The sequence below is a fragment of the Lepus europaeus genome, chromosome 14, assembly GCF_033115175.1.
Source record: "Lepus europaeus isolate LE1 chromosome 14, mLepTim1.pri, whole genome shotgun sequence".
Classification (NCBI taxonomy): domain Eukaryota; kingdom Metazoa; phylum Chordata; class Mammalia; order Lagomorpha; family Leporidae; genus Lepus; species Lepus europaeus.
In genome coordinates this window covers 42,980,673-42,993,190 of record NC_084840.1, presented here as the reverse complement: position 1 = coordinate 42,993,190, position 12,518 = coordinate 42,980,673, and the positions used below count along the sequence as shown (strand labels likewise).

At 43.3% G+C, this 12,518-nt stretch overlaps 1 protein-coding gene across 1 annotated transcript in view; it reads left to right on the top strand.

The window, feature by feature from the left end:
• The window catches only part of ST8SIA6 (ST8 alpha-N-acetyl-neuraminide alpha-2,8-sialyltransferase 6), a 150,372-nt gene that overhangs the window by 55,380 nt on the left and 82,474 nt on the right, over positions 1-12,518 (top strand). Inside the window, exon 3 of the mRNA XM_062211356.1 lies at positions 6,089-6,178. Coding sequence (XP_062067340.1) covers positions 6,089-6,178 — 90 coding nt within the window. The remainder of the gene's footprint in view (positions 1-6,088; positions 6,179-12,518) is intronic.

Genomic DNA, 12,518 nt, shown 5'->3' with positions numbered 1-12,518 from the left:
GTTCCTGCTGTCCCATTGCCAATCCAGCTTCTTGCTAATACATCTGGGAGGCAGCAGATGTTGGCTCAAGTGCTTGGGCCCCTGCTACCAACATGGGAGACATAACTGGCTCCTGACTTTGGCCTGGCCCTCCTCTGATTGTTGTAGGCATTTGGGGAATGAACCAGCAGATTGAAGATATCTATCTCCCTGTCACTCTAACTTTCAAATAAATAAAATAGATATACTTTTAAAAAGTAATGCTTTCACCAGAAAATTGGAATAAAATTTAAATTTTCAGAAAGTATCAGAGTTGACAGAAACAGATTTTTTTTTTTTAATTTGTTTAAAAGTAAAGTTATAGAGAGAGAGAGAGAGATCTTCCATCCACTGGTTCATTCCCTAGATGGCTTCTGTGGCTGGGCTGGGCCAGGCCAAAGCCAGGAGCCAGGAGCTTCTTCTGGATCTCCCATGTGGGTGCAGGGGCCCAAGCACTTGGGCCATCTTCCATTGCATTCCCAGGCATATTAGCTGGGAGCTGGAGGGAATTGGAGCAACTGGGACTCAAACTGGCACCTATATGGGGTGCCAGCACCACAGGTGGCTTTACTCTCTATGCCATAACACCGGCCCCCAGAAATAGAACTCTTATTTTGCACTCACAAGAGGCTGGCCCAGGGTTTTGGTTATTAGAGTTTGCCTGGCAAGCTTTCCTGAGTCCTGTTGACTTTCCCTCCCTATACCCAGCTGCTCAGACCACACCTTGATCTAGTTTCAGGGCACTCCCTCTCCACTCACTACCTGAAAATGAGTCTCCACCAACAGCTCTGCCTCTGTAGCCAGCCAGCTTCCTAGACCATTTCAGGCTCTCCTTCTGAATGGACCAGTGTGACCTGATCCTTGGCGACCCTTCGTGGGGTCACAAGCCAGCCTACATGTGTCTTGTGGCAGTCTGCTGTCCCATCAGGTAGCCTTTGGAATTCCTGTTTTCCTCTTGATCAGCTTTTTAGTGACACCTTTGATGTGTCTGAGAGATGTCTATGTCAGGAGTCAAGCAGGACCCCACCTACTGTTGTCCTCCTCTGTGGGTGCCCACTTCTCAAATGGGATTTTCCACAGGGTGTTTCCTCTCTCAGTGCAGAGCAGAAAGTTTCTTCTTGTCCTCTTTCCAAAGCGATTTTGAATGACTTTAGAGGAATAGGAAGAAAACTCCTTGAATGAGAAGGAGATGGGAGAGGCACAGAAAGGGAACAGAACTCAGGGCTTCCCTGGGTGTTCCTTTGGTGGTAGAGTGACTTCTTTCGGCTGTGAGAAGCTTCTGGCCCTTGTGTTGATGATGGTGATTGATTCTAGGAAAGGCTGTCAGCAGTGGGTAGGAGAATAAATAAGAACACGATGTTTATCAGTGACTGCTGTGTGTCAGGCATTTTTATTCACAGCCTATTTGAACCCTATAACTATTTTATTGGGAAGAGATTTTCAAAAAGGAAACCCTTAGGCTCAATGGCTGAGGCCACAGTAGAGCCTCGATTCAAAGACCCCCTTTTCCCACCCTGCTGTATCCTGTCATCTCCACTTTCACTCCAGATATCCTCATTTGCTTTCCATGTGTCTTGTGTGCTTTTTAGTTGGGAAAATCTATTTGGAATTTTTATTAAGAAACTCTACAGTTTAAGGAGTGGTGGATGAGACATGATGCAAGTTGCGCTTGCTTGTCACAGTTTCACAATTCAATATTGCAAAGCCATCATGATTCAGAGCACTGCTAGCTTGGTAATTCACTTCATTAACGGTGCTGCCTGAGTAAAATACACAGCAAATGAGAAATAAACAAATCTTTGGAAGGTGTGATAATGCATTCAGATAGCACAGGAGATGAAGCAGGTAGACAGAATGGGGGGAGGCGGGGAGGACGTTGCAGGGGAGAAAATCATATCAGGATTAAGAGGGATTTTGTGAGCCCATCTGTACTCTGCACATAGTGTCTTAAGGAAGCACTTTGGAGAAATATTGGAGAATTAATTATGAATCCTTTGTGTTCGTATCTTTGCCTTTCACCTCCTTCTCCCTTATCTTCCACATCCAATTTATTTTGAAGACCTGTCAGTCTTCCCTCCAGAAGGCATTTCAAATTTGTCCAGTGTTCCTGCTGATGGACACAGATGTGGTGCAGTCTTCAGTGTCCAGTGCAGTTCTTTCCAGATCTCCTCCTGGGCACACAGGACAATTGCTCATTTCTGATTCTCACTTTGCAGTCAGGTGGGGTATGTGACTAGTTCTGCCCAATGACGCATCTTACCTGTGGGACAAACCAGTGAATGGTAGAGTAAGATTTCTGGCATTTTCTTCTGTCACTGCAGTTATGGTAGCAGATTGTTGAAATGACAGTACCTCTAGACTGGAGCAATTTGGGTTCCTGTGTTATTTGGGATCCTCCAGTGAAATGGAACTAGTAAGACATATATACATATACATTGAGTATCCCTTTTCCACCATGCTTGGAAACAGAAGTGTTTTTGGCATTCAGACCTTTGGAATATTTGCATCTACATAATCAGATACCTTGAGTATAGAACCCAATCTAAGTACAAAATTAATTTATGTCTATACCCTATACGCATAACCTAAAAGTAATTTTATACAATATTTTAAGTGATTTTATACATGAAACAAAGCCTCCTCGCATGGAATTTTCCACTTGTGGCATCATGTCAGCTCTGAAAAGGTTCTGGATTTTGGAGCATTTCAGATTTTGAATTTTCAGATTAGGGATGTTCAGCCTCTATGTAGAAAGAGATTTTTGATGAGGCTAAGAGGTCCCATGATCTGCCTTCTGCATGCCAGAGAACCAGGAAATCTGGTGATGTCATTCAGACAAAACTCAAAGGCAAGAAAGAGATCCCGAAGAACTCCTGGTGCAGGTCCTAGTTCAGTTCCTAATGCCCTGGAACCAGGCGAGCCAGTGAGCGAGGGCAGAAGACCCGGCTCCAGAAGGAAGAGCAGATTTTCCCTTCCTCTGCTTTCCTGCTCTGTTTTGTCCTCAGCAGAGAGGCTGATGCTCACTGCACTGGTGAGGGTGCGTCTTCTTCAGTCTACCTCTTCTGGAAGCGTCCTCACAGACTCTCCAGAAATACCGTTCTACCAGCTATCTGGGCGTGATGCACAGAATTAACCATCACAGCCCCTAAATTGCATGGGACACAGCTGCTCCAGAAGGCAGTGGGCATTTCATGAGCAAGAAATAAACTTTCAATTGAAAAACAACTGAGAGTTTGGTGTTGGTTGTTATCACAGCAGGGTCTACTCTGTCTTGACTGGTATAATATGTTGCCATCCTGGAATCCTATACAAACTTCTTAACTTTTCCATCCCCACTCTGGACTCTTTTCTCAGCAAAGTGGTCATAGTAAACTTTTTTATTTCAAAATTTTCAAGTTACTTATTTTCATACATTTTATGAGAGAGAGAGAGAGAGAGAGAGAGAGAGAGAGAGAGAGAGAGAAATCTTCCATGCGTTGATTCACTCTATAAATGCATGCAACAGCCAGGGCTAGACCAGGCTAAGGCCAAGAGCCCAAAACTCCATCTGGGTGTCCTTTGTGGATGGCAGGAACTCAAGTGCTTGAGCTGTCAGCTGCTCCTCCCAGAGTGCGCATTAGCAGGAATCTGGATCAGAGGCAGAGTAGCTGGGACGCAAACTGGTACTTCAACATGGTAGATAGGCATCCCAAGTGCTTTGCCAAATTGCCTCCCTCAAGTGGTACTAAGTGGCGGCAGGCCTGGAACCAAGGCACTGATTGATGATTTGCAGGTTTCCCAAGCAGTGTATTAAGCACTGTGTCACGTGCACTGGTTGAACATTTTTTAAAAGATTTTATTTATTTAAGAGGTAGAGTTGAGTTACAGACTGAGAGGGAGAGAGAGAGAGAGAGACAAAGAAAGGTCTTCCATCAGCCGATTCACTCCCCAAATGGCCACAGTCACCGGATCTGGGTTGATCCGAAACCAGGAGCTAAGAGCTTCTTCCAGGTTTCTTGTGCGGGCGCAGGGGCCCAAGCACTTGGGCCATCTTCTGCTGCTTTCCCAGGCCATTAACAGAGAACAGAATCTGAAGAGGAGCTGCCAGGACAGGAACCTGTGCTGCTCCACAGGTGGAGGCTTAGCCTACAGTGCCACAGCGCCGACCCCTGGCTGGACTTCTTAAAACATACACTAGGGGCAGGCGTTTGCTGTAGCAGTTAAAATGCCACTTGGGATGCTCATATTAGTGTGCCTGGGTTCAAGTCCATTCCCAGTTTCAGCTTCCTTCTGATGTGTACCCTGCAAAGTAGCAGATGGTAACTCAAATACTCTGGGTCCTTGCGTACCATCCCTGCCTCCCCAACCCTGTACCTCTGCCACCCCTCTACACACACATGAGAGACCTGGTTTGAGCTCCAGGCTCCTGGTGTTGGCCTGGCTGAGCAGTGGCTATTTTAAGGATTTGGGGAGTAAACCCATGGATGAAAGATCTCTGTCTCTGTCTCTCTGACTTTCAAACAAAAGCCTTGCATTGTGTCTTCTATTGTCAGGAAAACTCTAAACTCTGTAGTTTGGTTTTGTAGACCTGCATGCCCGGACCCTGATGACCCCTCCAAACCCTGCAGCTCGTTAGCCTTTAGCAGCTCTCTGCTTTCAGTTCCTCACACATTGTGGGCTGCTCCCAGCTGAGGCTTTGCCCACTTGACTGTCTGTCCCTTGGCATCTCCACCTAGATGGTTGTCCCACAGAGGCCTCCTAGGTACTCTCTTCCATACCAAGCTGGTCTGTCTCAGTTGTGCTGAGCATTCTACAAGGGTACTTCAGCATTCTACAAGGGTACTTCAGAAAGTTAGCAGGAAATGGGATTAGAGGATAGGTTTGTTTTAATGCAAAAATTTTGTAATCCAAACAAGAAGTCTTCAAAAACTTCATGAAAAATTTTATCTATGATATACATGCAATCTAATCTCTATACTAATAAAAATTTTTAAAAAGTGTATCATGAAAAAAAAAAACTATGCACAGATTTCAAAACTGCTTTGCACCAAAATCAGCTTATCTTTTAATTTCATTTTCATGAACTTTTTTGAAGTGCACTCGGCTGGGCATTTGTGTGGCTCTTTGTTTGCCAAGTGTCTTTTTCCCTAACTAAATTGAAAGGAACCGTGTTTGTTTATCCTAATCGTCCTGTACCTGGCCAGGTTAGGTCCTCAGCAAAATGCCTTTAAGATGATTAAATAAATGCATTAACAGTTTTCAGAGTTGTATGTATGTATGTGTGTATATATATATATGTGTGTGTGTGTGTGTGTGTGTGTGTATATATATATATATATATATATATATATATAATGTCCAGGGAAAGTGATAGTCAAATTTTTTAGCACTCCCTCCCATAGTGCCAAGTGCTTCGCTTTGCCTTCTGTTAGTGGGCATATCGCAGGACAATAATACCCTGAGGGCACACCAACCATCCTCATTGGGAGGTAGTAGGCAGAAGTGTGTGCCTGGGCTGGTTAAGTAACATGCATTGTCCAGGAGGCTTGCTGGGCAGCCCAACTCCATAACCCGTGCCCTTGACCTGCCTTTTGATTTAGATTTGTTCTGCATCCAATTTTCTGGGTTGAGGAAGCATTAGCAGGTGCTTACAGAATGGGGACGATAATAATGAAAGGCAGGTTTACCTTGTGTTCCTCATGGAGAGAACTATTGATCTCCTGTGTTTGCATACTTCTCACTGGAGGTAACATCTTTGGAAAATAAAGGCTATTTACAAACATAGTCATTAAAACTGTTCAATAACTTGTTCGTTGTAAGTTCTAACCTCAAAATATGAAAATTTGGAACACAGAGTCTCCAATATAGAACTCTTTTCTGTTTGGCTTTATAGGGTGTGTTTTTTTTTAATTTAGACCTGTCAGAAGTGAAAATATCAATTTCCTTTTCCATGGAGAAATCCAATAATGGAATAAAAATCAGACTTCATTTGGACACCTATTTTATCAATTAAATCTGATCTTTGTTAACAATATCTTATAAGCTCTCATTTAAAATCTTTTTTTTTTTTTTAATCTTTTTCATGAAACAGCACAGATCTGAAAGAGGAGTCCCTGCAGCTGTCAGAGAAATGCACAAAGCTGCAGTATGGCTTTAAGGCTTTACCGAACCAAACAAAAGGGTGAGTTCTATTCAGTGCATGTAATTTAACTTTAAAATAAGTGTTTTGTATTCAAAATGTTTTGCAGCATCTTTGAAATCATTTGCAAAATCAGACAGTTTTTGTTCTAAAGGCTTTGATGTTGGGCTCGGAGAAGTTCCTGTCGGTGAGGGGATGGACAGGGTGGAAACCAGGAGAGCCTGACTGGCACCCAACATATCTCTCAATCCACATTTATTAAAAATGTATTTAGGGGCAGGCGTTTGGCATAGTTGTTTAGATGCCATTTGGGACACCCACATCCCATATCAGAGTTTCTCATTTGAGTCCTAGCTACTCTGCTTCCTATCCAGCTTCCTGCTAATGTACATCCTGGAAGGCAGCAGGGAATGGCTCAAGTGCTGAGAGCACTGCCACTCGTGACTGACACCTGGGTTGAGTTCTGGGCTCCTGGTTCCCTCCTAGCCCAGCCCTGGCTATTGCAAGTATTTGGGGAGTGAACCAGCAGATAGATCTCTCTCTCTGTGTTTCTCTACCTTTCAAATAAATCAAAATAAAATGTTAAAATTTATGATGTGATTTTATCAGCTAAACTTCTTTTATAGGCCTCTTGGTCCTTTAGAAAATTCAGATCATGTTCTGGACCCTGTCCTGCAAAAGTGTACCCTTGGACAAAATTACACTTACAATTTTTGAAGGCTAATGGACTTACCTTAGTCCCAGCTGTGATTCCCCAACCCCACCCCAACACGTCTCCCAACCCTGCTTATGATCCTGTATATTAGAGAGTACATGACATTCTCTCCTACATCTTGGGGAATAAGAAGTCTAAAATCTACATGTTTCATACTTGGAAGAGGCACTGTTGGCCTGATGCTGATGTGTTTTGCTTGGACCTGGAAGAAGAACGTACCAGTGTTGGCTGAAGGATGTGTTTGTGTGCGGGGGTGAGAAGATGGGGAGGACATGCAGTTGCTTATAATTTCTCTCAAAGGAAGTACAGTTGGCCCTGCTTGATTTTGGGTTTTGCATCCATGTATTTAACCAGCCAAGGATTGAGCATATTTGAAAAATGTTTGTTTTTAGTGGCCATGTATACTTTTTTCTTGTTATTATTACTTTAATATAACAATATAACAACTATTTTTATAGCAGTCACATTGTAGTGGATATTTTAAGAAATCTAGAGATTTAAAGCAAACAGGAGGGCATGTGTAGGTTAGTTGCAAATATTGCATCATTGAATACAGTGGACTTGAGCATCCCCAGATTTCGGTGTTCATGAGGAGGCCTCAGCGGATCCCCTGGGGATGCTGAGAGCCTGTACCTGAGTGCCCTTTGCTGCATGCTTGCCTGACAAGGGCAGAGATGGATCAGGGTAAGAGGTACACTCATTTCCTCATGCTGGTCCTGTGCAAGCAAGCTCCAGGGGTTTCCCCCTTCCATCCATATTTTCTTTCTCTTCCTAAGAATCTGTCCCTACCTCTCCTTCTCTCTCTCCTTTCTCTCTCTCTCTCTCACTCACTCTCTTTCACACACACACACACACACACACAGTGCTTGTGGGAGGAAGAAGTTAAACCCTATAATCCCATCCCTATGGGCATGGGAGGTTGGCCTGGGGGCAAAGACATGGATATAGATAACGTGATCTGACCTGATTTGCAACAGAGCCACTAGGTAGACTTATGAAACATATTTGTGTGGAGGATGAGACATTTTTCATTGACTGTCCCCAGCAGGCTGATCCTTGGCTGAAGTAGTACTTCTAGTTAGTGGAGCTGGGATCTGGAAGAGGGCTCCCTGGAGAATGGCAGGTGCACTGGGTAACTTCCTGGGTATGTAAGGGAAATCTTTCCTGTTAAAATGTTCCTATGTCATAATGAGTAAAGCCTCCACCTGGGATGCCGGCATCCTGTTGGAGCGTTGGTTCACGTCCCACCTGTTCCACTTCCTGTCCACCTCCCTGCTGGTGCATCTGGGAAAGCAGCAGAGAATGGCTAAAGTGCTTGGGCCCCTACACCCACATGGCAGACCTGGAAGAAGCTCCTGGCTTCAGCCTGGCCTAGCCCTGGTCATTGCAACCATCTGAAGGAGTAAACCAGCGGATAGAAGACCACTGTCTCTTTCTCTGTGTCTCCCTCCCTCTCTCTAACTCTGCCTTTCAAATAAATAAAATAAATCTTAAACAAAGATGTCCCTGAGGAGTGAGGAAACCCGTGGACCTCACTTAGAAACCTCATTTACAATCTGGGCTATGTTCAGTGTGGGAAAACAGGCCTAGGGAACCCCTCCTTGATGCCCCAGGTCTCTGTGCTTTGAGGGTGTTTACTTCCAGGATCCTTTAAATTGTTAGGAAATCTTGATACTGTGTCAGAACTCTGATTTTAGTTAATCTGGGTTGATAATTCAGTCCTGTAGGTTAACTTGCCATATTGCAGAAAGATGGACCTATTAAAATTTTTGTTATCTTTTCCTTAAAGTCCAACTGATGAAGCCTAAACTTGCTAGAGGAATTCTCTGTGCCGTGTGTTTTCCATTTGCTGCATCTGATCCACTTCCACCCCTCTTGATTCTGCACTACGGTTTTGTCTTTGTGTTCGTCTGGAAGTTGGCCTGTGTTAGTAGACTCTAGGCTCTTGTGCTGAGTTGTTTTTTTTTTTTTTTTTTTTTTTTTTTTTTTAATTTGACCATGGGGGAGCTGAAGAAAGAGATCAGAAAGAGAGGAAGGAAAGAAAGCTCTCTCTTTGCAGTGTTGTTGCAGATTAACGACCTCCTTGACCAAAGGAAGGTGCTGCATTGCTTAACTGAAGGCCATGATTTGTATGATTTTTCTCTTGTTCTCATTCTCTCTCCATGCCCGCCACTGGATTCTCCAATTAGGGATAGGCTGTTCACAGTTCTCTGATATTGTACTTGGAGTTCCCTATATCCTGTCCAGACCTTTGCAAAAGTCTTTTCTTTCTTTCCTTTTTTTTTTTTTTAAGTTTTAATTATTTATTTGAAAGGCAGAGTTAGAGATACCCCCCTCTCCCCCCCCACACCCACCACAGAGAGAGAGAGAGAGAGAGAGAGAGAAGGAGGGAGGGAGGGAGAGAGAGGTCTTCCATATACTGATTCAGTACCCAAATGGCCTCAGTGAGCCCAAGCTAGGCCAGGCCAAATCCAGGAGCCTGGAACTCCATCAGGCTCTCCCACATGGGTACAGTGACTCAAGCACTTGTTCTATCTTCTACTGCTTTCCCAGGTGCATTAGCAAATAGCTGGATCAGAAGTGGAGCAGCCAGGACTCAAATCTGTCACTAATATGGAATGACTGCACCACAGCACCAGCCCCTCTAAGCCTTTCCTAGATTACACAATTTGAATGGGCCATAGTTAATACCAGGACTCCCAAATTACTATAGAATGGGTGGGGCAAACACTTTTGCAAATGCTTCTCCCCTCACATGATGAATTCACTAGGTTCTGGGGTGTACTGATAGTTGGTCACACATCATAGATGGCACTTCACTTTGTTTTGATGGTGTTGGCACTGTTATTTGTTGCTTGTTTGGCCTATAGGTGTTCTAAGACTCTGAAACTTTCCCTGAGGAACTGAAATTCCAAACTTATTTTGCAGGACCCTTCACACATCAGCCAAAGGGCACATGGAAAGTAGAAGTGAGAAAAATTGGTTCTGCTCCACCTACCCTGTGGAAAGCTGGTTATTCCTTTCCCAACCTGTATATCAACCTGAGAAACTTGTCTTTCACTTACTTTACCTCTCATTGACATTAACCATTTCTGCACCCCAAAGTGACAGTAGTCTTCAGTGTAAGAATGATCAATAATCTGTCCACTGTGAAAAAAACCCATGAGTCAGCATAGGGAAACAGTTCTGTAATCACGGAAGGTGTCTTTTTCAAGGCAGAGAATTTATAGCTGCTTTGTGTGCATCAGCAGGGTGGTCAGCTGCACTATGCTAATAAGAACACCTGTGCATTTGTTCTTGTGTTTGCTCTCTCACTTCTCTTCTGTTGTTTTGTACATGGACCTTCCATCCTTCCTCAGCTATTCTTTAGGGGGATGTCTTTTCCATTATGCACACAACTTTCAGCTCCCTCACATAATTAGCTTGCATCGGTATTCTGTTCTGCAGAGGTCTAGAGAGAGCAGCCGGGAATTGCCCATTGTTATGAAAGTGTTATTTTGCACTCAAGAGACTAATTTTTTTCAGTTGTATTGTCTATTGTCAGGAAGTGTGCATTCGGTAACTAGTGCTATTATAGACTTACAGGGGACAATAGGGAAAGCCATTCAGTGTATGGTGATAAAAAAGTAATTTCATTTTCTTAGAAATAATTATTTAGCCCTATTTTTGTCATGGTCTGTTAAAGACTTGGAATTTTCTCTTGCTTCAGTCAATTTGTCCTGTTCAGGTTGCTAAAATAGAATTTAGGAAGATGGAATTATAAGGGGAGGGAAATGGTGTTCTTTTCTCCCCCTAGTCTTGACTACATGTATTTTTGAGTAAAAGAAAATTGAACAGCTGCCATTAGGAGAACCAGTGGTATAAGGTGTTAAATATCATGATTCTTTATTTCCTGTTTTTTTTAAAAGTTTAATTTATTTCAAAAGCAGAGTTTTGGGGGAGGGAGATACACACATAGAAAGAGATCTCCTATCTGCTTGCTCACTCCCCAAATGACCTCAGTAACCGGGACTGAGCCAGGATGAAGCCAGGAGCCAGCAGCTCCATCCAGGACTCCCATGTGGGTGGCAGGGACCCAAGTACTCAGACCATTTTCTGCTGCTTATCAGAGGCATTGGCAGGGATCTGGATCAAAAGTAGAATAGCTAGCATTAGAATTGGCACTCGTATGGGATACTGGCATTGCAGCCAGTGGCTTAACCCATGTAGTTTAAAATTGTGAGTTCCAAAGAGGTTGGCATCATGTCTTGTTCACAGTTCTATACCTTGGTGCCTATCAGAGGGACTCAGTATGCAGTTGGTTGCTCAATAAAAAATTTGTTGAATAAGAGAAGAAATAAATGTATTTCTTAGATCTTAAAAGCATTTTCTGCACCATCTCTAGTTTTTTTGTGTGTGTTAAAAATTATCCATAAATCCTTGAACTTCTCTTTTTTGAACCCAATTTCAACTTTGTTGACTCTTCCTCTTACTTTGAGTCTACAATTTTCTTACCTCATCTTGTTCCACTGAAAGTTTCTCTAGGTTTCTCTAGACCAATCCTTTTTGCTAGCTTATCTTCTGAATCAAATATTTTACTGTATTAAAAATGTGATATAGCTATCTTATCACTGCTGGTTTGTTCATTTTTCAGTATGGCAAACTTATTATTTGTAATCTTTTCTGTTTATGTTTTAGATAAGTGGCTATATAGATTTCCAAGCTGTCCATCTTAGCCCTCATTGCTTCAGACACATGAAGTAATTTTTCTAAGAGCACAAACTTCAGAGGTGCTGACCCAGGAAATGAACTCATTTTCTCCTCTTGCATTTTTCTGCCTCTGTTGCTGAGCTTTCTCTTTCTCATGTTCCACTTCCATTGTCCCCGGAATCCCAGACCCCCAGAAAATGTGTGGTTCTGTTTGTTCAGTTTTCATTATTTGGTCAGAGTAAATGAACGTCTCTAAGAAAATCTCCTGAAACTCAGTGTCTTAACACACAGTTTCACTCACTCTCATCCATTGTCCAATACTCCTTCTTGATTGGGGAGATCTCCCAGGTGGCTGTCCCCTGAATATGGTCAGCGACATTCTGGCTCCTTCCATCTTACAATGCAGCCATTTACGATAGGTGATTCCCCAGGCTTGCTGCTGGAAGGAAGATGATAAAGAGAAAGCTTGTACACCCCGCAGCCTGGAAGGGACTTGAACACCTACTCATTGTAGTCACATTCCACCAGCTTGCTCTGACCCTTCTAGATGTCGGCGGGGGGCGGGACATGGTGACTGGTGCTGCTGATAGAACTGGAAAGAGTTCATATGGGATTGGTGTCAACAATGTAGTGCCTGACCTGGCATGCAGCCACAGCTGTATTCAGTGGAAATGGAGCACCAGTCAGTGGTGGTAAGCCAGACATCTCTGTCACCTGTATACTAAAAACCTCTACCAGCCTGACCACTCCATGGATTATAGACCCCTCAGATTTCTCTTAAAAGGAGAAAGAAATATTCTTTTAAACATCAGCAATCTTGTATATCTTTTGAACATGAGGAATTTAAATAGCGTTGTTAGTAAAAGAAGAGCACTGGTTTGAGTCCTGGCTGCTCTGTTTCTGATCCAGTTCCCTGCTAATGCATCTGGGAAAGCAATGTAAGATGGCCTGAGTACTTGGGCCCTGATACCCCTGTAG